General features: G+C 40.9%; 2 protein-coding genes across 4 annotated transcripts in view; one reads left to right on the forward strand and one right to left on the reverse strand.

Annotated features, from left to right (window-relative positions):
- The window catches only part of Rgl1 (ral guanine nucleotide dissociation stimulator like 1), a 230,787-nt gene that overhangs the window by 5,366 nt on the left and 203,726 nt on the right, over positions 1-21,695 (forward strand). The window lies entirely within an intron of this gene.
- Positions 5,034-8,798, reverse strand: Apobec4 (apolipoprotein B mRNA editing enzyme catalytic polypeptide like 4). Of its 2 annotated transcripts, XM_040737601.1 has the most exons (3): positions 8,558-8,798; positions 7,904-8,029; positions 5,034-6,384 (listed from the first exon to the last, which is right to left on the reverse strand). In XM_040737601.1, exon 3 carries the CDS (start codon positions 6,352-6,354, stop codon positions 5,281-5,283), a length of 1,074 nt encoding a protein of 357 aa, XP_040593535.1. In that variant the 5' UTR covers positions 6,355-6,384; positions 7,904-8,029; positions 8,558-8,798; the 3' UTR covers positions 5,034-5,280. The 2 variants fall into 2 exon arrangements, with proteins under 2 accessions (XP_040593535.1, XP_012969819.1); XM_013114365.3 differs by lacking the exon at positions 7,904-8,029.

The following is a 21,695-nucleotide window of genomic DNA, read 5'->3' on the forward strand; positions in this document are numbered from 1 at the left end:
ATTAAACAATAATTCCCCACTTTCTCCTGCCTCCAGCACCTGACAGGAACTGGTGTTACAGATGGTTGTAAGCTGCCATGTGGATGCTGGGAATTGAACTTTAGTACTCTGTAAGAACAACCAGTGGTTTTTTTTTTTCTTCTATTTGTTTGTTTTTTGAGATGGGGTTTCTCTGTGTAGCTTTGGAGCCTGTCCTGGAACTTGTTCTGTAGACCAGCAGGCTGGCTTTGAGCTCACAGAGATCCTCCAGCCTCTGCCTCCTGAGTGCTGGGATTAAAGGCATGAGCCACCACAGTCTGATCAGCCAGTAATCTTAATAACTGGGCCATTTTTCTAGCCCCATGGTTCTATTTTATATAACAAATACCACATTTTATTTACCCAGTCATGTGCCAAGGGACACTTGGTTTATTTGTGGTAACCTGTTATTGTGAACATGGGATCCTAAGATCCTCACTTTCGGGTCTTGGAGGTATATAAGAAGTGAATTTCTATGGTAGTTTTGTTTGCTTTTAATTTTAACAAATTGTAAGTGATATGGTCTTCATTCCATTTCCTTGGATGCCCTATTTGGCACACCACAGAATCAGACAGTCCTGGGGTCTGTGTTTGGTATGTAGTGATGGCTGAAGAGGAGTGGGGTGGGTTAAAAGCCACCACCTGAGATTCCCTAACTGTACTGTACTGTACAGGCCCCTTGGCTTCCCAGTCTAGAAGATGCCTCTTGGCAGTATAGTTTAAGCAGAATTACTGAGAAGTCACAAGGAGGTACTGATGGCCACTGGGTTTCCCAGACATCACACACCATTAGGGAAGTGCTGAAGAAAAGAACATGGGCTCTGCAGTCAGACATGGACCTGACTATTAGCTCAGTCTTCAGGATTTGATGCTCAGGTCAATACAAATTCTCTCTGGTACCATCTTTTCAGGTATTATAATACACATGCTTCATAGGATTGTTGGAGTTATTGAATGAGCTGGTGCCTAAAATATCTAACATGCAGCTCCTTAGAGCCTTGAAAATGAGATGAATAGGATTACATTATTCTATGAACTAAACTTTTTGTTATATTGTATGCACTGTGAGTCAAAAATGCTTAGCAGAGGTCTGGCAAGATAGCTCACTCGTTAAAGGCTGAGGCGCGCACATGAAGTCAAAGTATGCAGCAGAAATTTAAAGAAATGAGATTCACTCTCAGGTCAGGTCAGTAGGGTTAAACTGTAATTTGATGAAACTTTTGAATATCAGGAGAGATGGGTGTGGTGCCTCATACCTACAACCCCACATTCAGGAGACTGATACAGGAAGATCAGTATGAGCTGGAGGCCAGCCTGGGCTACATAGTCACTACCAGAGCAGCTTGGGTCACAGAGTGAGAACTTATCTCAAACAACGTCAAAGGAAAATCAATATATTTGTTTTTGTTTTTGTTTTTGGAGACAGGGTTTCTCTGTATTGTTTTGGAGGCTGTCCTGGAACTCACTCGGTAGAGCAGGCTGGCCTCAAACTCACAGAGATCCGCCTTCCTCTGCCTCCCGAGAGCTGGGATTAAAGCCGTTCGCCACCAACACCCCGGCATTATTTTAGACACAACAGGAGTTGGCTATAGACTTTGTGTTGTCTCTTATAGGCTGCATCTGCCTAACACTTAGAAGACAGAAGCTCTTGCATACACCTCCTTGTTTCATCCCAAATGACAGATGCCTATCTCCATGCAAGTGCAGAATCAGATAGCACAAACATTTAACTCATACGGTTGACTGCTTGAATCCTCATTTAAATCCAGAAAGCTTCTTATATAATAAATATACATGGAAAGACTATAAGATAGGTGATTTAAATATTTGTGTGCATATCCAGATTAAATCCCACTGGAAATCAATGTATTAGTTGTCTTTACCTGTTACTCTTGGGAGCTTTGTAAATCTGTCTACCCCTGACCTAAATCCATTCCTTTTGTATTGACTCCATAGGTAGTTGGGTCTACAAAACTGAGAGTCAAACTCTGAACCACACTGAAGGTAGTGTCCTTCCATTCACCTTTATTGGTTTCTTGGGTGATACCCTCATATCTTTTTTCAGATCTGTGTCACAAAGTGGTTTAATATGTTGGCTTATATATTATTCATTTGGAATTTCCTTTTGCATGGTGGAAGTGATGTAATTTTTTTTCTGAGACAGAGTAGTATGTAGTCCTGGCTATTCTGACCTGGACCTCACAGAGAGCCACCTGCTTCTTCCTCTTGAGTCACCATGCCTGACTGGTAATGATATTCTTGAACATCTTAAGCATCTTAAATCATTGTCATTTTGCTGAAGAGGGCCAGAACATCTAAACTTCTCACTGTTGCTGTCTCTGGGCCAGCCAGGCATGACCAGGAACCCTCGTGTAGTGAGTGAGCCAGACCTGGCACTATGTGTAGAGCTCACTCCTTGGAAAAGTTGTTTTGTTGATGTTTTCTTAAAGAAGCTGGAACTCAAAATGAGCTACCGCAGGAATCTAGTTCAGTTAGGAGGATGCTTGCCTAGCATGCACAAGGCCCTGATTTCAATATTGAGTGCCCCATAAACTGGGTGTGGCGGTGCATGTCTTAATCCCAGTGCTTGGGAGGTGGAGGTGGGGGTATCAGGAGTTCAAGATCATCGCTGCCCTTACTCCTTGCTTTTACAGATAAGGAAACATTACTTTAAACCATTTTTTTAAAGAAAGGTCTCACTATGTAGCCCACGTGTGGCTAAGGGCATACATTTTCTTCTGTAAGGCTTTACTGTATTGGCTTGGACTTACGGCTTGTCATTCACATTCCATTTACAGGCTGTGGTAGTTTAAATGTAATTGGCCCCATAATCTCACAGGGAGTGGTACTGTTAGGGAATGTGGCTTTTGTTGGAGTGGGTGTGGCCTTGTTGGAGGAAGTGTGTCACTGTGGGGGTGGGCTATACCACCCAGTGTGAGTTGTCTTCCTGTTGCCTTCTGGTCAAGATGTAGCCAGCACCATATCTGCCTGCATGTCACCATGCTCCCGACCATAATGGTAACTGAACCTCTGGAACAGTAAGCAAGGCACTTCAATTAAATATTTTCTTTATAAGACTTGCTGTGGTCATAGTGTCTTTTCACAGCAATGAAAACCCTAACTGTGACACAAGCCTATCTGATTAGTAAGAAAATGTAATGTTCAAGGACACTTCTCTTTTCTATAGGTCTGTCAACATTCCACCCCCCCCCCCATAGCCCAGGCTGGCCTCAAACTTGTAATCCGCCTGCCTCTTTCAGCAAATCCTACAAGCGTGCATCTTAGGGTGCTGTGGTCTACTTCACCACTTTGAAGACTGGTTTTATGGCAATGATTTTATCTTTTGAATTTGGCAGAAGAGGTGCTATTGAATCAAATTCAGGACCTTACAGTGTTAGGCATGTATTATAGAGTTAGACTCTCAGCCTCAGCTCTATCTTTATAATAATCAGAAATGCCAAATTTGTTATGTTGGTGTCTTTTTTTTCCCCAACATAGCATTCTAATTTGTAGAAATAGGATTTCATAATTTAATGATAAACTTTAACACATCTCTTTAAATAATGATTACTATATACCCATGATAAAATTATATTCAATTATTTTGATCAAAATCTGCAGGCTAAAGACAGAATTTTTCTTTAAATATTTTATTCATGTTTATTTTAATCACAATTTAAATTTCTATTCCTAAGAAAGTTTTTTTCTTTCTTATCCCCTCCTCCCCCTTCATGGAATGTTATTGGGTTTAATGTTAATATTAGCATATTACCTTCTTAGGGTAGCATGACTTTATATAGAGATTTTATAATCAGTCTTGACTATGTAGGAAATGTAATAGGAATTTGCATTTGAATGTACTTTTTCTATAGTATGTATTTACATATTTCCAAGGGAGGAATGAAGCAGCAAATTTGGGCTATAATAAGCAAAATAATTTTGTTTAAGTGACTCAGAGGGTTAATCAAGGAAAAATTATATATATATATACAGCGAAGAAGAGATCAGAAAAAAGGAAAGAAATACACATTTTGCATTGGGGAGCTTTAATAGAAGAGGGATAATGGTAACACACAACTAAAGATATCCCATGGAGGGTGGTTAAGCAGGCACCTGCCCAGAGTGGATAAGGGATTTGGTGAATTTATTAAGATGGAGAGTCAACTGTGCTACCTTCATTTTGAGTGGATATTGTGTTATATGTTACAGGAGAAAGAGAAGAGAGAGGAGGGAGAAAGGGAGAAGAAAGAAAGAGGGAGGGGGAAGCAGGGAGGGAAGGAGAAAGGTAGAGAAACTTGATTTGACATACCCTATAGAAAATTGGTATCCTGATGAAATAAGGAAATAAAGAATGTTGGAAGCCATCAAGAGCAGTGTGGAGTTTGGTATAGTAGGTGATGGAGGATGCCTTTGAAGACTCTAACACATCATCCTGCTTCTATGATCTACCTAGGGAGGGAGAACTTTAAGTCAGAAAGATCAAACTGAGTAGCTGGCTAGGTTTAAAAAAAAATCAATTTTTTGTAGTCATATGTAATCAATTTGCAGAAGAGCTTTTACTCACACAAAACAATTTTGAATCACTTAAAAAAAATGGACTGCCCAAAGTTCTTCCAACCATGGTCAACAATCAATGAAAAATCACTGCTTTGCCCCTGAGACGGCTGTTGATGTCAGTACCTTTGAGTGCGCTCTAATTTTACAGGGTATTTTTATACTGAAACAGGTTCAGAAGTTATTTAGTCCATGTCCTTTTTGGAAGTATGATGTGGGTAGGCTAGAGTAGAGACACTGTTTTTCTGCCTCAAAACATTTATTTTGGGGCTGGAGAGATGGCCTAGCCGTTAACAGCATTGGTTCATCTTCCAGAGGACCTGAATTCAATTCCCAGCTTACAACCAAATATAACTTCAGTCTCGGGGCTTCTGATGTCCTCTTCTGGCCTCCAAGGGCACTGAACGCACATGATGCAAGACATACATGTAGGCAAAATACCCATATACATACAAATAATAAACATTTAAAAAGCATTTATTTTGTTAGTTACTTTCAGAAAGAGAGATAAAGTTGCTTATGCCAACATTTTGGATTATATTGAAAATAGTATCTCTTACAGTAGTTGTTACAGTAAACAATCAGATTTTGTTTTTATTACATCAGTTTATCTCCATCTCAGTTAGACCTAGGAGAAAGAATGTCCAATTTTTTTTATTACCTGTCTAATAAATTCTTTGGCAAATGTTTTGCTTGATAAGATAAAGTTTATCTCTTCCATTTCTGCTTGTTTTTTTCATTTGCCTCTTTGATGCCTCCAGACCTGTTTGTGACTCGCACCACCTCCACAGGCCTGCCCGAGGGAGGTTTCCTAAAGTATTTGGCCTCAGATGATGTCAGTTGAGGCATATTCAAGTGTCTTACCACATTCCTGGGTTTCTGTGGGTTTTGACCCACATGGATTGGTGGTAGATCTCTGTAAGGCACCAGCATGGAAACTACAGGAGTCCTAGGGCCCTGACTGAGGCTGGCTTGTCCGGGATCAGCATTGTTTAAGGTGTGGTTTTCCAAAGCTGCCTGAACTTTTGTGCTCTGACTCTCTCTTCGCTGCCTCCGAAGAACATCGATAAAATAAGGCTTCACTCCTGTTATGGAGTTTATTTCATAAGCATTGTACCTGTCAGCCAGTATTCTCCCTGCTGTAAAGGGCTGGAGAACAGTTGATCCCGGGACATAACTAACAAAATTTTTGAGAATAGAATGCCAAATGCCACCACTTATTGGACTCAAAGTGACCTGGGGCCATAGACTGGCCAGGCTCTGGAGAGCCTCACGGTTCAAGGCCGAGGTAGGAAATTGATTCTCTGTATGATAGAGCTGAGAAAAGAAAATACTAAGAGTGACATCTGGATACATCTTCAGGAAATTGTACATTTTGTTAATGCAACAATGGTTAGCCTCATCACAAGGGGAGTGGCTGGAATACAGAATGATATGCCTAATGTTGCTGCTATAAGATATGACTGAGTCAAGGTAACCATTCCTCTCAAATAGCATTGACTCTGGGTGGTTGGGATTCCCAGTGCAGTTGCTGGCATGGCCCTTTTGTTTCACGTTCCCAGTGGAACTTCTCAGCTCATAAAATGAGAGGTGTTTTATTTGAGGGTATGTTGACCATGGAAATCCAAAAATCTTCTGAAATTCTGTGTAAGGAACCCTTGCTTCTTCTCCTGTCCGAATGTGGTAAGGGCAGTTGGTGCAATCTAGAGAGAAGCTTAGCCAGTAATAAGGCTTGACTATTGTTCCACCATGTGTTATATACTCCTCATACAGTGGCTCCATTGCTAATGTTATTATCTTCAGGTTGCAGATCTAAACAAAGAAGAGAAATGAAAAAACTAGCAGGAAAAACTGAAGACAATGTATAGATTTTTCTAAGCCCTAGTTTCCTGTAGGGAAGCTACCATAATCGCACAATCTCTATTGAAGCACACTTGAGCCTAAAGGTGAGATATATGAGTAGATTATAGAGTTCAAGATTAATTTTTCCTCATTGACACTGTGTCAGGTGGTGGTGAGGGAGACTAGTGAGAAATACAGATTACAACTTTACCTGTTTCCTGGATTCCATGTCTGTACAGAAAATGGGTTAGTAGTAAGTTCTAGACACAAACTGCCTACATTCAAGGCTGTGTTGTTTTGCACCCCAGCTTAATGGTCCTTTAGTTAAGTCCTTTAGCCTCTGAAGCCATAGCTTCCTTGTCTGCAAAGATGATCGTAGTACCTATTCATAAGGTTGTCTTGGAACTTAATAATATCACACATATAATAAATATCAAATGCTTTACTGTGTGCCAGGCATGACTCAACCAAAATTAGCTTAGTGGCAATAGTACAAATCCCATGTCATCTTGGTGATTCCTACTTATAAAAGCCCAAAGAAAGAAGCAGGCCTTTTGTTTCGTTCATGATTTCTTCCCTTTACTCTGATCTGAATGTAGTAGTGACTGGTATACCCAGACATATTGGATACTGGTTTTGAGTGTGCTTGCCTTTTGAATGAGCTGTTTCTTAAAAACATTGGCAGTGACTTGAAGATGTTATCTTTTTCAGAATTGGCTCATAGGAACAGTTTTGCTCAGGGCTTGAGACTTCTAGAAGTACCACTTGTGTATTGTTTGGTTTGTGGGCACACATTCACTCATATCTAAGGGTTTATTTTCAGTTTGTGGGCCCTATTAGAAGGGTTTCAAAAATTAGTCTAATGCAAACAACATACTGTTTCTTCAAAATATAGAAGATCAGCAGTTCCTGGGCTATCCAATTCCAGATGTTGATCCTTAAGTAATTAATGGCCAGTCTTTAAAAATTATTTCTCAAATTACTATTATTGTTTTACCTAGGGCATTATGATGTAGTTGTTAAAGCATTTTGAAGTCATGTGTGAGTACTACATGTTTCTTGTAGAGAATAAGGAATAGTGATGCCATCAACAATTGGAAGACACACTGATACAGATGAATTTTTTTCTCCTTTATGTATCAGTGTTTTGTTCCATAAATGATATGGAAAAATACTAAGAAGGCCTTTTCTGCCTTCATTATCATTTTTAAGCTGGTGTGAGGAGTAAGTATATAGCAACCTGTGACTGCCCTTGGGAAAGTAGAAAAGCAGGAGGTCTTTTTTTTTTTTCCCTTGAGACAGGGTTTCTTTGTGTAACTGGAACTTGCTTTGTAGACCAGGGTGGCCTCAGACTCACAGAGCTCCACCTGCCTCTGCTTCCCAAGTGGATTAAAGGTGTAAAAGTCTTTAGTCTTTTACAATAGAGGCAGCAACATGGAAACTCCTGTGTTATTTCCCAGGCATACCTTTATTTTTACCGCTCTCCTACCTGTGTTTCAGCCTTAGCTAGACACAGCGCATTACTGTCTGGAAGGCAATCTTGGTGACCAATGATTTTGATATAAACCAGGGAGTCTTGTTCTTGTTAATGACAACTAGCTGTCCTTCCACCAGCCTGAAGGAGAAAGCACCATTCCCTTTAAGTTTTCATAGAACTCAAGGTTTATTGTATGAATGTGTTTTTGATTACAGACTACTTATATTGATAATTTTTGTTATCTGTCTCTTTGTTTTTTGCTACCCAGGTGTCCCAGGGCTATCTCAGTAACCTTAACTGGCTCACAAGCCAAGTGGGTTTGAACTTGTCCCTGGCTGCTTGTGTCACCATTGCATGGTCCTTCCCCCTACAGCTTTGTCTCTTGGATTTGTTGGTAGCAAGCATGAGAGATGTGGGGAGCCCAACCTGCCGGAGGATTCTTTTTCTCACATTCAGTGGCGAGTGGTCCTGGACTGTGGCCATGGAAGGACAGACTTCCTCGGCTTAACATACTGAGGACAGGCTGCTCTCGTTCCAGCCAACTATGATCTAGTGAGTGCTGCTAAGGCACAGTTCGCACTGGAGTAATTGGAGAATGGAGTTTGCCCTTCCAATCTGCGCACAATCTGCTCAGAGCTAAAAACAAATGTTAGCAGTTATAATTACCACCGTTTTGTCTCCAGGCTTGGATCACACTCCAGGTGTTAGAGGCACTGGTCCATCTTCTTTGTTTCCTCCCTGAAGTTCCATGCCCTGTTTCACGTAGATTCAGAGGGCATTTGTGCCATAAAGACTCCCTCTGATAGCGTGTCAGGACTCTTGCACAGTTTCTAATTAGTTCTTTTAATTTTTCTGGCCCAAGTTAGTCCTTGCTGAGGTGTGGCTGCCTCTAAGAACACGGTTGAATTGGTGCCATGGTAACGTTTGGAAAGTAGCTACTGCTAGGATACGGCTCTAACACTTATTACTTTATTTGCATATCAAACCACCTGTTCCAAAGATGAAAATATACATGTCTGCTTGCTTATTCCAGCCTGAATAAAAGGGTGATATCTAATTGTTTAAGTGAATCTGTTGAAATTTTTCCTCTGTATCTGTAAGAATAAAATCTAAGGTTGTCTTCTCAGCCCCTTCTCTCACATCTAGAATAGATGCCAGGGTCACTTCGTGAACAAGATTTGGGGCTTCTGTTGTCTGTATAGGCTCAAGGGGCCACTCCTTGGGAGGTCTGCCTTTCTGTGACATTAAGCTGACTTGATTTTGAAAGATAGCCCAGTTTGGACAAACAGACCCATACTTTACAAAGGGATCTTTTTTGTAACATTAAAAACGATTTATTTATTTTATATGTATGAGAATTTTGCCCTGCTTATGTACATGCACCATGTACACACAGTATATGAAGAAGCCAGAAGGGTGAGTTTGAACTCCTGGAACTGCAGTTACATACCTTTGTGAGCCACCATATGGATGCTGGGAACTGAACCCAGGTCCTTTGTAAGAGTAGCAAATTCTCTTAACCACTCAGCCATCTCTCCAGCCCCAAAAGGGAGTTCTTGACTCAGTCTAAATGAGTTTATGGGAAGCGCCAGCACTTTGCATTGTCTGAGAAGTTCCCTGGGCAACTCTTGCTCCTTGTATGTGTAGCGCTGTCATAAGACAGCTTGGCTTCTGGTGCAGCAGCGGCCCTTTCTCTTCATCCTTCTTCTCTCTCCCTGGCCTATTTGCCCCTCACCGTCTCTCAGACACCAGGGTGCTGCGAGATGTGATCCATTCTGCTCTTTCCCCTCGTTCTCCCTCAGGCTGCTTGAATGAGTAAGTGGTGGTTCTGTGTTTATTTCCATTGGTCACTGCTGACAGCTTTTAAGCAAAGGTACTATCTCCTCAGGGAGAGCAAGCCCCCAGAAGCCCCTTCTGCCTCTTGTATTGGTTTTGTGTCATGCTTCCATTGCTTGACTTTGGTGGCTACTGGCCACACTGAGGACAGGCTGCTCTCTCAGTAGTCCTCTCTCAGCCATGGCATTCCTTGGAGGCTGGTATGTTATCTTGGGTTCTGCACTTTCTGAGGCTGTCATGTGCACTCCCCAAGCCTCAGCTAACGACACTCAATTACTTTTCCCTGCCTGGTTTCCTTGGCACATGCACTGTTACACCTCATCCTACCCCACCTTTGGCCCTTCTTGGTTTTGCTTTTGTGTTCAGAGCAGCTCCTCACTGAATGAGTTTACAAATGACTGGAAGTTGATTCTCATATCTCATCTTCTGCTTAACTCTAACAAATGATACCCTGATATACAATATTAATTTAAAAAGCCTGTTTGTGGTGGTTTATGCCTTTAATCTAGAACTTGGAGAACGTGGTGAAGTCTGGCAGATCTCCGGACTTGTAGATGTCAGTCTTGTAGCAAGTTCCAGGCTAGCCAGGGCTATGGAGTAAGACCTTATCTCAAAAAATTTTAAAAAGTGGTAACTTTAGAAATCTTTTGGGATGCTTATGTAATAAAAAAGTATTAACTGTGCCAGAGGCTCCAGTCAAGGTAGGAAAAGGAGTTAACAAGTCCCATGGTCTCTATATGGTCATCCCCTTGTGTGTCATGCGCCTTACGTGATGGGTTGTACACTAGGTAAATCAAGTCAGAAAGAAAGTTAAACTGGAGGAAACAGGAAACATGAGCCTTGTAATACCAACCAATTGTGTAGTAAGGTGGTTTTAGGAAGTTCAATTATATTAAAAATATATATTAAAATTCTAATTATCACATCATAATGGAATATACTTATGTGTAATGACCATCAGCTCTTTATTATTTCTCTGAGTAGGGAACATTAGAAATCCCTACACAATTTTGCAGCACACAATTAATTACTGCTAGCCATGGTTAATTGTCTATGCTGTAGAACATTAGAGATGGGTCCTTTCATTTGTTCCCTGTCCTCTGTCAACCCTCACCATTCTCCTTTCCTTGCCCTCCCCAGACTTTGGGAACTCCAATTTTACAGTCTTCTATGAAATCAACTTTTAATATTTAACGTGTGAAAACATAATATTTGATTTTTTGTGTGACTTACTTAACATTATATCCCCCAATTCCATTCTGACTGCAAAGGCATCCTCTCCTCTCACCCCCTCCTTCCCAGTCTTCCCGTCCCCCGCAGAGTGTGGGTGCTCATGTGTAACGGCACCTGTGTGGAGATCATAGGATGACCTTGGGTGTGGGTCCTGGCCGTCTACCTTGAGACAGGGCTCCACGTGTTCACTGCTGCTGTCACTAGATTTGCTGATCTGTGATTCTCCTGTCTCTGCCTCCAGTGTCCAGTGGACACCTGCCAGAAGGGAGAAGTTTCTATCTTAGCCCATCTGCCATGTCTCATCTTCATTCTGATGAGCTGTGTGTATTATCCACGTAAAATATGAAATTAGAATGAAGATTATAAAATCTACATTTACAAAGACCTTCACTCAGATGACTATGTCAGTCGGTGATCTGGCAGCCTGATTGGGGATACAGCCAAGATGGTTGTGGTTGCTGAAGGCTGTATAGGAAGTGTTTCCCTTTTTGGGTGACAGAAGTAATTTATATTGTATTACTTGCGTTATTAACTTTTATTTGAGCACACTGTGCTCAATTAATGATGTAATTCATTCTGTGGTGGTTGACATTGCCAGTGCTCAGATATGTAGCAGTAGCAAGTCACCTGGAAATAGAACCGGAATTTAAAAGGCAAGTTTGAAGTGCGGAAGGGCAGAGGGCAGTAGGCTTTGGGGAGCTCTCCAGGCAATTTGATGGGAAAAGTAGAAAGGAAAAGTGTTGGCCTGGAAGGAAAGGATGACAGAAGAGTACAGGAACATTGGTGGATGCTCAGCCTGTAACCCCAGCACTAGGGATGCAAAGGCAAGAGGATGAGGAGGAATTCGGGGCTATCATTGGCTATGTAGGGAGTTCTAGGCCAACCAACCTGGGCTACATGAGCCCTTGTCTCGGGAGGGCGTGGGAGTTGGGGGTGGAGCAAAAGATGGACCTTCTAGGTTGGGTTTGTAGACAAAATGGCCACAGGGTGGCAGCACAGTCCAAACAGCAGGGACTGGTTTGGCAGGCTTTTCTTAAGAATGCTTTAGAATTCTTCCCCCATTTAGATTTTCCCCCATTGCCAAGGAAACAAGAGCAAATGCTCAGGATTAAAGGGAGGGGAAGGGTAGGGAAAGCCTCCATTGGGACCTCTGTATGGTAAGCTCCAAAGGAGGCTTCAGCCTGGCAAGACTCACTTAAAATTACTTCTAAAATAGATCTAAAATACAATCATTCTTTTAAAATGTACTAAAAATTATTTTATGAAAGAACAAAATGGCCAATAAGCATAAGCTCATTTTTTATAATTAGTCCAACAGTCTATACTTTAAAAAATTAGTGCTTAATAAACATAAACAGAATAGTTGTCAGTTTTGTTTTCTCCTGGCACTAAGAATTGAACCCGTAGATTTGCGTGTGCTAGACGAACATTCTGCCTGGGAGCCGTGTTCCCAGCCTTGGGCTTACCTTTGTTGCTTGTGCCTTTGTTGTTATAGATGAGAAATGATCACCAAGACCAATGTGGTAAAGATTATACCCCAGTTTCTTCCAGAGTTTTAGTTTCCAGTCTCGGTAGTTAGAACTTTAACCCATTTTAAGATGATTTTTTTTTGTGCTCAGTGTGGGACAAAGCTTCAATTTCAGCCTCTGGATTATAAATATCCAGCTTTCCAGCAACATTTGTGATGTGAGTATCACTTCCCACTGCATTGTGGTAGTACCCTTGCTAAAATTCATTTGACCAGGTATGTCTGAGTTTATTGGGGGACTCTGTGTTCTGTTTCGTTGGTCTGTATGTCTGCCACTGTGCAAAAACAAACAGAACAAAGAAAAGATTTTCTCTGTAGAAGGAGTAGAGAAATGATACAGAACGCTTACTGAAGTTTGTACGTAGGTGATTAACACTGAGAATCACTGTGATTCACGATAGTTGGTTCTTTCCTTTCACTTGTCGCCAGGCCTGGTCTCTGGTTATTTCTGCTGCAGTGCTGTGTACTTCAGTCTAGCTGGCCCATGAGCTTCTGTGTGAGTCTCCTGTCCCCACGTCTCATCTCAAAATAGGAATGTGGGTTACAGTTGTAGAGCATTGCATGAGACTTCTACATGAGCTTCTGTGTGAGTCTCCTGTCCCCACCTCTCATCTCAAAGTAGGAATGTGGGATTACAGTTGTAGAGCATTGTATGAGACTTCTACATGAGCTTCTGTGTGAGTCTCCTGTCCCCACCTCTCATCTCAAAGTAGGAATGTGGGTTACAGTTGTAGAGCATTGCACGAGACTTCTACATGAGCTTCTGTGTGAGTCTCCTGTCCCCACCTCTCATCTCAAAATAGGAATGTGGGTTACAGTTGTAGAGCATTGCATGAGACTTCTACATGAGCTTCTGTGTGAGTCTCCTGTCCCCACCTCTCATCTCAAAGTAGGAATGTGGGATTACAGTTGTAGAGCATTGTATGAGACTTCTACATGAGCTTCTGTGTGAGTCTCCTGTCCCCACCTCTCATCTCAAAGTAGGAATGTGGGATTACAGTTGTAGAGCATTGTATGAGACTTCTACATGAGCTTCTGTGTGAGTCTCCTGTCCCCATCTCTCATCTCAAAGTAGGAATGTGGGTTACAGTTGTAGAGCATTGCACGAGACTTCTACATGGTCTGGGAATTGAATGGGGCCTGCAGACTTGCTCAGCTAGCAGTTTTAGCCCTGTGATATCTCTCTGACCCCAAAACTGTATTTGCTGTGCTGTGTTCACACATTTTACAAACCTTCTATTAATACGTTCATGTTTAAAGTCTTTATTGTGACCAGCTAATTTGCTGTATTTGTTTAATCTGTATTGAATTGGTGTCAACACTAGTTGGAGAATATAGCTAACATGCTCTCATATTTTTGTTTAAAAGTATCATAATGAAGAAAAGCAGTCTCACAAAGTATGTTGATGAGCACACAGGAAGAAATTTTAGAGCACTTTCACAAGCCAAGGATACCAATTTTAAAGATTTGTTTGAAATGGAACAAAGGTGTGTTTTCAAAATTCGTCACTAATCCTTAACCCTTGACCTATTCTAACAATTCATCCCAATCACATCAATTGAATTTGAATCATATCTTAATAAAAGGAATGACTGTGCTTTAGCAATCTCCTACGCATGGGTCCTTCATTGTAGAGAATATGATTTTGTAATATGACAAAATATTTTTCCAAATCCTAGTATTTATTTTGCCTTTCATCTACTGCTGAAAAACAGGTCATATTTTCTATTTCCTGCTTCCTTGGAAATATTAACATTATTATTCTATGGAAATTTTTATGCATATAGGGAAATTTGGCTGTCCACTATCTATCTTTGAAAAGTTAGAAAGCCAGTGACACACGCCTTTAATCCCAGCACTTGGGAGGCATAGGAAGACAGATAGCTGTGAGTTTGAGGCCAGCCTGCTCTACATAGTGAATTCTAGGACAGCCAGGGCTACATAGTAAGACTCTGAGATATCCATCTGTACTGATACCCAAAAGTTCTGACAGCCATCTCCCTACACCCCTACAGAATATTTCCCATAGATGACTATTATACCACAACATAAAGTCACAGTTGTTTATGATCATCTTTGTTGAGATATAGTTTATATTATAAAAATGCACCATTTAAAATATATAGTTTAAGAAATTTGAACAAAATGTATATTTATGTTATCATAAAAACACAGGTTGTTTCTATCCACTCCAGATTTCCTCTTCCCCATTAGTCATTCTCCCCCATGCCTCTAGATGAATATGTATTTGTTATTACTATTGATGAGATTTGTTTTTTAAGTTTCATAATACAGAGGCTCCTTGATTCACATTAAGGCTCCATCTTGTAAACCTGTTTTACAGATATGCTGAAAGCATCATAGGGTGATTTTCTCCAGATAACCAGCTTAATACCCTCCAGTGGCAGCACATGCCCTGCCTGTTTGTCATGTGATTACGGTTGACCGGCAAGGGCCAGGTGGTGGGGGGTGAGCCTCTCCAGAGAGAAACGGCATACCACTAGCTCCGGAAGGGATTGACATTCAAAACTTGAAATGTTATTTCTATAGAATCACTTTCATGTCTTTGCAAAGTTAAAAAAAAGTTAAGTTGAGCTGTTGTAAGTGACAGATTGTAAATGGTGTCACCCAGTTTGTGACTGATTCCCTTTGCTTGTTGAGAGTGTTAATGTGACTGTGTGTAGCACGTCACTTCTAATGGTGAGTGTCTTTTAGAGTGGTCGAGTGTAGTTGGTGTTGTTTTTCTCTTTACTCTTTTTTCTCTTTACTGTAACACGATAAATAAAAGGTTCAGAAATGGATATTGGGTTCAAACTTCAAGGTGAAGGCCAGAAAAGCAAAGTAGTGGGCCACTGGCTCTTACTGCTACCTCAGGCTGAACGGGCTGATCCTGCTGCCTCTCCTCAGTGTGGCTGGAGAATGTCTTCATATCCTCAGCGTGGTTGGAGAATGAATGCCTCCTATCCTCAATGTGGCTGGAGAATGAATGCCTGATACTGACTACTGAAGACCCTGCTCCTATCTTGTATATCCCTCTAAGTGCTGGGATTAAAGGCTTGTGATTCCAGGTGCTGAGATCATCTCTGTGTGAGCTGTTTCTCTTTAGGACTGGATCAATCTTGTGCAGATCCATCTACCTCTTAATATCGAGTCCTAGGATTAAAGGTTCGTATCACCAACTCCTGGCTCTGGCTGCTGGAATTAAAAGTGTGTGCCTGACTTCTATGGCTTGTGACTGACTTTGCTTTCTGAATTATCAAGCCAGCTTTAATAAATCATAAATAATATATCATCACACTTTACTCTTTGGGGGCCTGCCACCCAGCTCCCAAATAAACACATGGAGGCTTATTATTATATATAAATGCCCTGCCTTAGCTTGGCTTGTTTCTAACCAGCTTTTCTTAAATTATCTCATCTACCTTTTGCCTCTGGGCTTTTTCCTTTTCTTACTTCTGTGATCTTTCTTTTACTCTTACTCCTTGGCTGGCTTTGCAGCTGGGTGGCTGGCCCCTAGTTTCTCCTTCTTTTCTTGCTCCTTGATCCCTTCTATTCTCTTTGTCTGCCAGCCCCACCTATCCTTTTTCCTGCCTTGCTATTGACTGTTCAACTCTTTATTAGACCAATCAGGTGTTTTAGACAGGCAAAGTAATACAGTTTCACAGGGTTAAACGAATGAGACATAAAAGAATGCAGTACATCTTTGCATCATTAAACAAATATTCCAGAGCATAAACAAATATAACACAATAATATTCTATAACTCTCAGAGTTTCATGACAAAATTGAGAATACACAGAATTCTCATATACTTTCTGGGTGGATATGTGCACCTCCCTCATTATCAATATCCCACAGCATAGTGCTGTATTTGTGAAGAATCATGAGGCTCTGTTGACAGTTGTTACCCAGACTCCACAGTTTACCTTAGCATGCAGCCTTGGTGTGACACATGATAGGTGTTTTATGGAAGTGCATGCTGGTGTATATCTACTATTGTAATGCCATGCAAAATGGTTTCACAGTACTAAACATGTTCTGGGATCTTCTTGTGCAACCTTTCTTCTTATAAACACTGCTAATCACCATTGTTCGTGCAAACCTGTGGTGAATGCTCATCTCTTTACTGTCTCTTTCTAGAATGTTTCATAGTTGGACTCATACTGTAGGTATACAGATGGCTTCTTTTACTCATTGTGTCTTTGAGGTTCCACATGTCTTGATACTTTGCTTGTTTGTGCTAAATAATAACATGTTGTCCTAATTCCCCAGTTTGTGCATTCTTCTAAGGAAGGACATCTTGGTTGCTTCCAGTTTGGGATAGTTTTGAGTAAAGCTTCTCTGAATTTCCTTATGCAGTCTTTGAGGATGTAAGTTTTCAGTTCCCTTGGGTAAATACTAAGCAGCATGACTGCTGGCTCATGTGGTAAGCCTTTGTTTAACTTTATGGGTAATTAGCATGTCATCTCCATAGCTAGATTTTCTATGGGTATACAGCACTGAACATGAGCTCTTGTTCCATATCCTTACCAGTATTTGATGTCAGTGGTTTGGATTTTGACTATTGTAATAGAAATATTTCATATGAATGTTCTCATATGAAATTTCCTCCTGTCAGATGACAGCGACCACTTGGCCACATGCTCACTTGAATATCTGTGTCTTTTTGAGATGTCTTTTTGGATCTTGTGCTCATCTTAAGATTTGGGCTGTTTCTTTTCTTACTATTGTGTTTTAAAAGTTCTTCATATTTTGTGAATAACAGTCCTTCATTATACGTATCTTGCTCATATTTTTTCCTATTCTTTGGCTTGTATTATCATTCTTTTGACATTGACTTTCATGGATCAGAAGTTTTAAGTTTCATTGATATCTTACCGATTTTTTTTATGAATTGTGCCTTCAATGCTGTTTTCATAACATTCTCATTGTACCCAATGTTACCTACATGTTACCCTGTGTTGTCTTCTTGAAATGTCTTTGTTTTGTATCTTACACTGAGTTCTATGGTATGCTTAAGATCTTTGTCTAGATGCATTTAAAAAACATGTTGATATTCAGTTTCAGCACTGTTTGTTGATAAGATCATCTGTGGTGGTTTGAATAGGTATAGCCCCTATAGTCTCATGTGTTTTAGTGGCCATAGGTAGTGGCACTATTAGGAGGTGTGTTCTTGTTGAAGTAGGTGTGACCTTGTTGGAGGAAGTGTGTCACTGTGACTTTGAGGTCTCATCCATGCTCAAGCTATGCACAGTGAGACAGACTACTTCCTGTTGCTTGCGAGTCAAGATGTGTTCTCCCCAGCTCCTGCACCAACACTGTGTCTGCTTTCATGCCACCCACAATGACAATGGACTAACCCTCTGAAACTGTAAGTCAGCTTCAATTAAATGATTTCCTAGAGTTGCCATGGCTATGTGTCTCTTCACAGCAATAGAAATCCTAAGACACCATCTTTGCTCCATTTATTGCTTGTCTCAAATGAACCTGGAATTCCCAGCATCTCCATTATCAGATTTCCCATTGTGTTGTTATCACGACAGGAAAAATGTAGAAATAGCATCAAACATTGTGATACATGCCTGAAGTAAGAGGGGGTGGAGCTAACACTCCTGGGGCTGACATGTGAAGAGTTTTGTTTAACTCATCTCAGTCTCTTTTTTGTTAAGGAAGCTCTAGGGCAGCCAACAGAGCTTTAACAACTTCATTCTTCAGGCCTTTATGTGTGGCAACATTCAGACTATTGGTCACCTTTCAGCAGTCTCTAAACTCAAAGGTGGCTTTTGCTTGCCTTTGACAAGTATGTCAATAGTAGTGTCCTTGGACAGCGGTGAGTTGTCTCAGGCAATCACTGAAATGGGCTAGAAATGCATCTGTTTTGTTCATTAGCACAGTTGCCATAGGCTGTCCCATTGCCTCTTGCTCTGCAGTATCAAAAAGCCCAACTACATGGCTGTCTACCGATCATAACTGTGATTGTCAAAGTCAGTCAATACGGAGTGGGATGGCTGTATGTTGTATCAGGAGACATGTTTGGCCAGCATCATCACTGCCCACAACAGTGCACTTAACTGTTTGCATTACTGAAATAGTTTGTATTCATTTCAAATGTTTCAAATTTGATACTGACCTCAGCAACACTACAGCAGGTTTTCAAGTTGGAGAGTGTCAGTTCTCTGATTTGGTTATTTTGACACAGAGTTGGTTATTTTACCTATCCTTTCTCTCCTTGCTATTGGCCATTCAGCTCTGTATTAGACCAGTCAGGTATTTTAGACAGGCAAAGTAACACAGTTTCACAGAGTTAAACACCATAACAGAATGCAACACATCTTTGCACATTATGCCTTCCACAGTATAAATAAATGTAATGCATCTTAAAATAACATCCTACAATATTGGGTGTTCAGAACCCAAACACAGTCAGTATTGGACTTGTAAGCACAATAAAAACACATTCCAGGTTGACAGAAATCAAGGTCAGTACACTGAGGGACTTTCCCAGAACTATAGACTTGGATGGATGAGGTTTTTGTTCTCCATTTGCCCGGTGCTGCCACCTGTGGGCTGGGTTCTGATGCCTGAATGATGCTTCCACCATTGCCAGCTGTGTCACCTGGGGGTCTGTTACGACATTATTTGTATTTAGTAATAGACATTTTTGAATCATAAACTAATATTTATATCCTAGATATTAAACTTCTGTCTTTGCTTCAAAACAAAGCAAAACACCCCTCCCTTCTTAGCTTCTTGGTTCTTACTACCAATAATACCTTCTAGATGTTCCAAATATTACTATCAATATAATGTTTGTTTATACTATTCCCTGTTCTTGATTCTAGAAATTTCCTTTCTTTCATGTCAGCTCAGCTGCACATTTAGAATTTTTGCTCTATTTCATCTAGTAAGCTAGGTTGCTCTGTTTACTGGAACTAGAACTGTTGCCATGACAGTAACTATGCTCCTTTGACCCCAACCTGAGGGGTCGTTGTGGATTTCCGATGCCTGGCTGCACTTGCTTGACCTAATGTGCTGGGCTTACTAGTGTTCCCTGGAAACCAGGCCCTTGGAGCGTGTGCGTGTTCAGAGCCTGTGCTTGGGCTGGTTTGGCTTTGTCTTACTCCAGCTGGTCTGTGTTACCAAGGTCCCAGCATGCTTTGAATTCCAACCCACCTGAATTATGTCAACCTCAGCTCGTTTTCTTCTGCTTCCAAGACTCTGTCTTCACTGACTTGCCAAATTCGAGTCTGGTTTCAGTTTACTTTCTGCGCTCATCCTTCCACACAGGATTCTGTTTTGCCTCGAGAGATTGTAGCACACTTTACAGCAATGTAGGAACGAGTCCAGCAACAGTTCAAGATTCTAGGATGTGCTGATGGTCTTAGAAAAAGCTTCTAACTTTGCATTATATTCAGAAAGAATCAACTTATTTAATATGCAAACCCAAAGGCTTTCTATTAAATGTTGACAGTATTTGAGTATTGAGGTTAGAATCTGACTTGATTAAAGGAATTAATAGCTGAGGCTAACCTTTTGATTTCTTTTTATTTGCTTAGTTGATGAGTAGCAATCGTCCTGCATTCTAGTCGATGAAACCCCTTTTGTTCTGGGGCACTGTAAGGAAGGTGATTTTGGTGTAAAACATCCAGAGAACTCTTGGCAGTTTTGATGGATCATTTACCCCAGTTTGAACTTTCCTGCTTTTAGAAAACCCTGACAAGGTCACTACAGAAGTTAGTTTTCTTCAGAGAGCAGCCCCTGGGGTTTTGCTGATGTGTTAGTGTTTGGTTATGGACATGGCTTTGAGGGTTATAAAGGTATGTGGTGTCAAGATCACGCTGTGTACTGGCAGTGAACCTCCAGGAGCCATGGCTTACATTGGTGGTCAGTAGTCTAATAAGTTTTACTATATCACTGTGTCCTTTTGGGTTCATTAGTTAATGTTCTCTTTCAATCATTTTATCCTTATTTGGCTTTCATTTCTTACTTCATTTCCTTTCTTGGCAGTATTTTCAAAAGGAGTTAGGAGGCTGTCCCAGAAGTTGCCTTTGAAGATTGTTGCAATATGTATACCTGTCAAAAAGAATTGACCAAGCCTGGTGGAAAGCTGTTTCCCTCATCAAGTCCTAAGCTCAGCACCACCTCTGCTGCTCTGCTCCTCCAGATGGTCTGAACAGAAGCCATCAGAGTGTATTGTAGACTCAGAGTGACTTGCTGACACCCCCACCTCCCCATTTACTCATATGGGGCATCCAGGATATGTATTCTGGCTGAATCCAGTTTATGTTTGCTTGGGATGGAAAGGAGACGCTAATTTCAACTGCACACATCTTCCTTTCTCTTTTCCTTTCCTTCTATTTTGCTGTTCCCCTTCTTCCATCTTGCTAGATTGGAACATACTGAAATCCTCAGAAAATGGGAGGCAAGATGTTATTTCTATTATAAAAGTTAATTTATAATGGAATCTCAGATTTGCTGCTCTTCGATGTCAGCCATTTGCTTTCAGTCACACGCTTGAATCCCTTTAACTACACCCTTGTCCCAAATGGGACACTCACATCACCTAGCATGGTGGGAGACCCCCTTGTGCTGATGTGCCCATTACAGTTTTGAACATCTCTGTGACTTAACTGCTGTTTATGATAAGCTAAATATACTTTCTTGAAACACTCATCCACTGGTTTTTAATTTGTTTCTGTAGGACAGTACAGAGTAGTGTTATTATTTAGTGTGCAGGCCGAAATCTGGGGTTGTGAAACAATTTGAACTGCATGTGATCAGCATTGAAAGAAGAGAAACAGATCACAATGGGAACAGAATAGCAACATCAGAGTTTATTCCAAGCGGCAAAGTCTTCTTGGGACTTTTGTCTTGCAGCTGGAGAGGGAGCTTAGTTGGTAGAGTGCTTGTTAGCGTGCAGGAAACCCTAGGTTCACACTCCAGCATGGTGTATGCTGGTCACAGTGGCACACACCTTAACCACCCCAACACTGAGGAGGAGGTAGAAAGTCAGAAGACCAAGATCATTATCAGCTAGAGTGAGTTTTAGGCCAGCCTGGGCTGCATGAGGCCGTATCTCAAGAAAAAAACAGCAATAAAACCAAAACCAAAATTAACATCACCACACCCCACATTTGTCTTGATTGTGCAGTTAAATCAGTAAATTGTTTAATTAAATACTTATATGCATTAGATTTCAATGGGTG

This window comes from Mesocricetus auratus, unplaced genomic scaffold, assembly GCF_017639785.1.
Source record: "Mesocricetus auratus isolate SY011 unplaced genomic scaffold, BCM_Maur_2.0 Super-Scaffold_100676, whole genome shotgun sequence".
NCBI lineage: Eukaryota > Metazoa > Chordata > Mammalia > Rodentia > Cricetidae > Mesocricetus > Mesocricetus auratus.

Bases quoted from the DNA above. Each gene is read 5' to 3' on its own strand.
- Apobec4 (XM_013114365.3), bottom strand. From the start codon at position 6,354: ATGGAGCCACTGTATGAGGAGTATATAACACATGGTGGAACAATAGTC.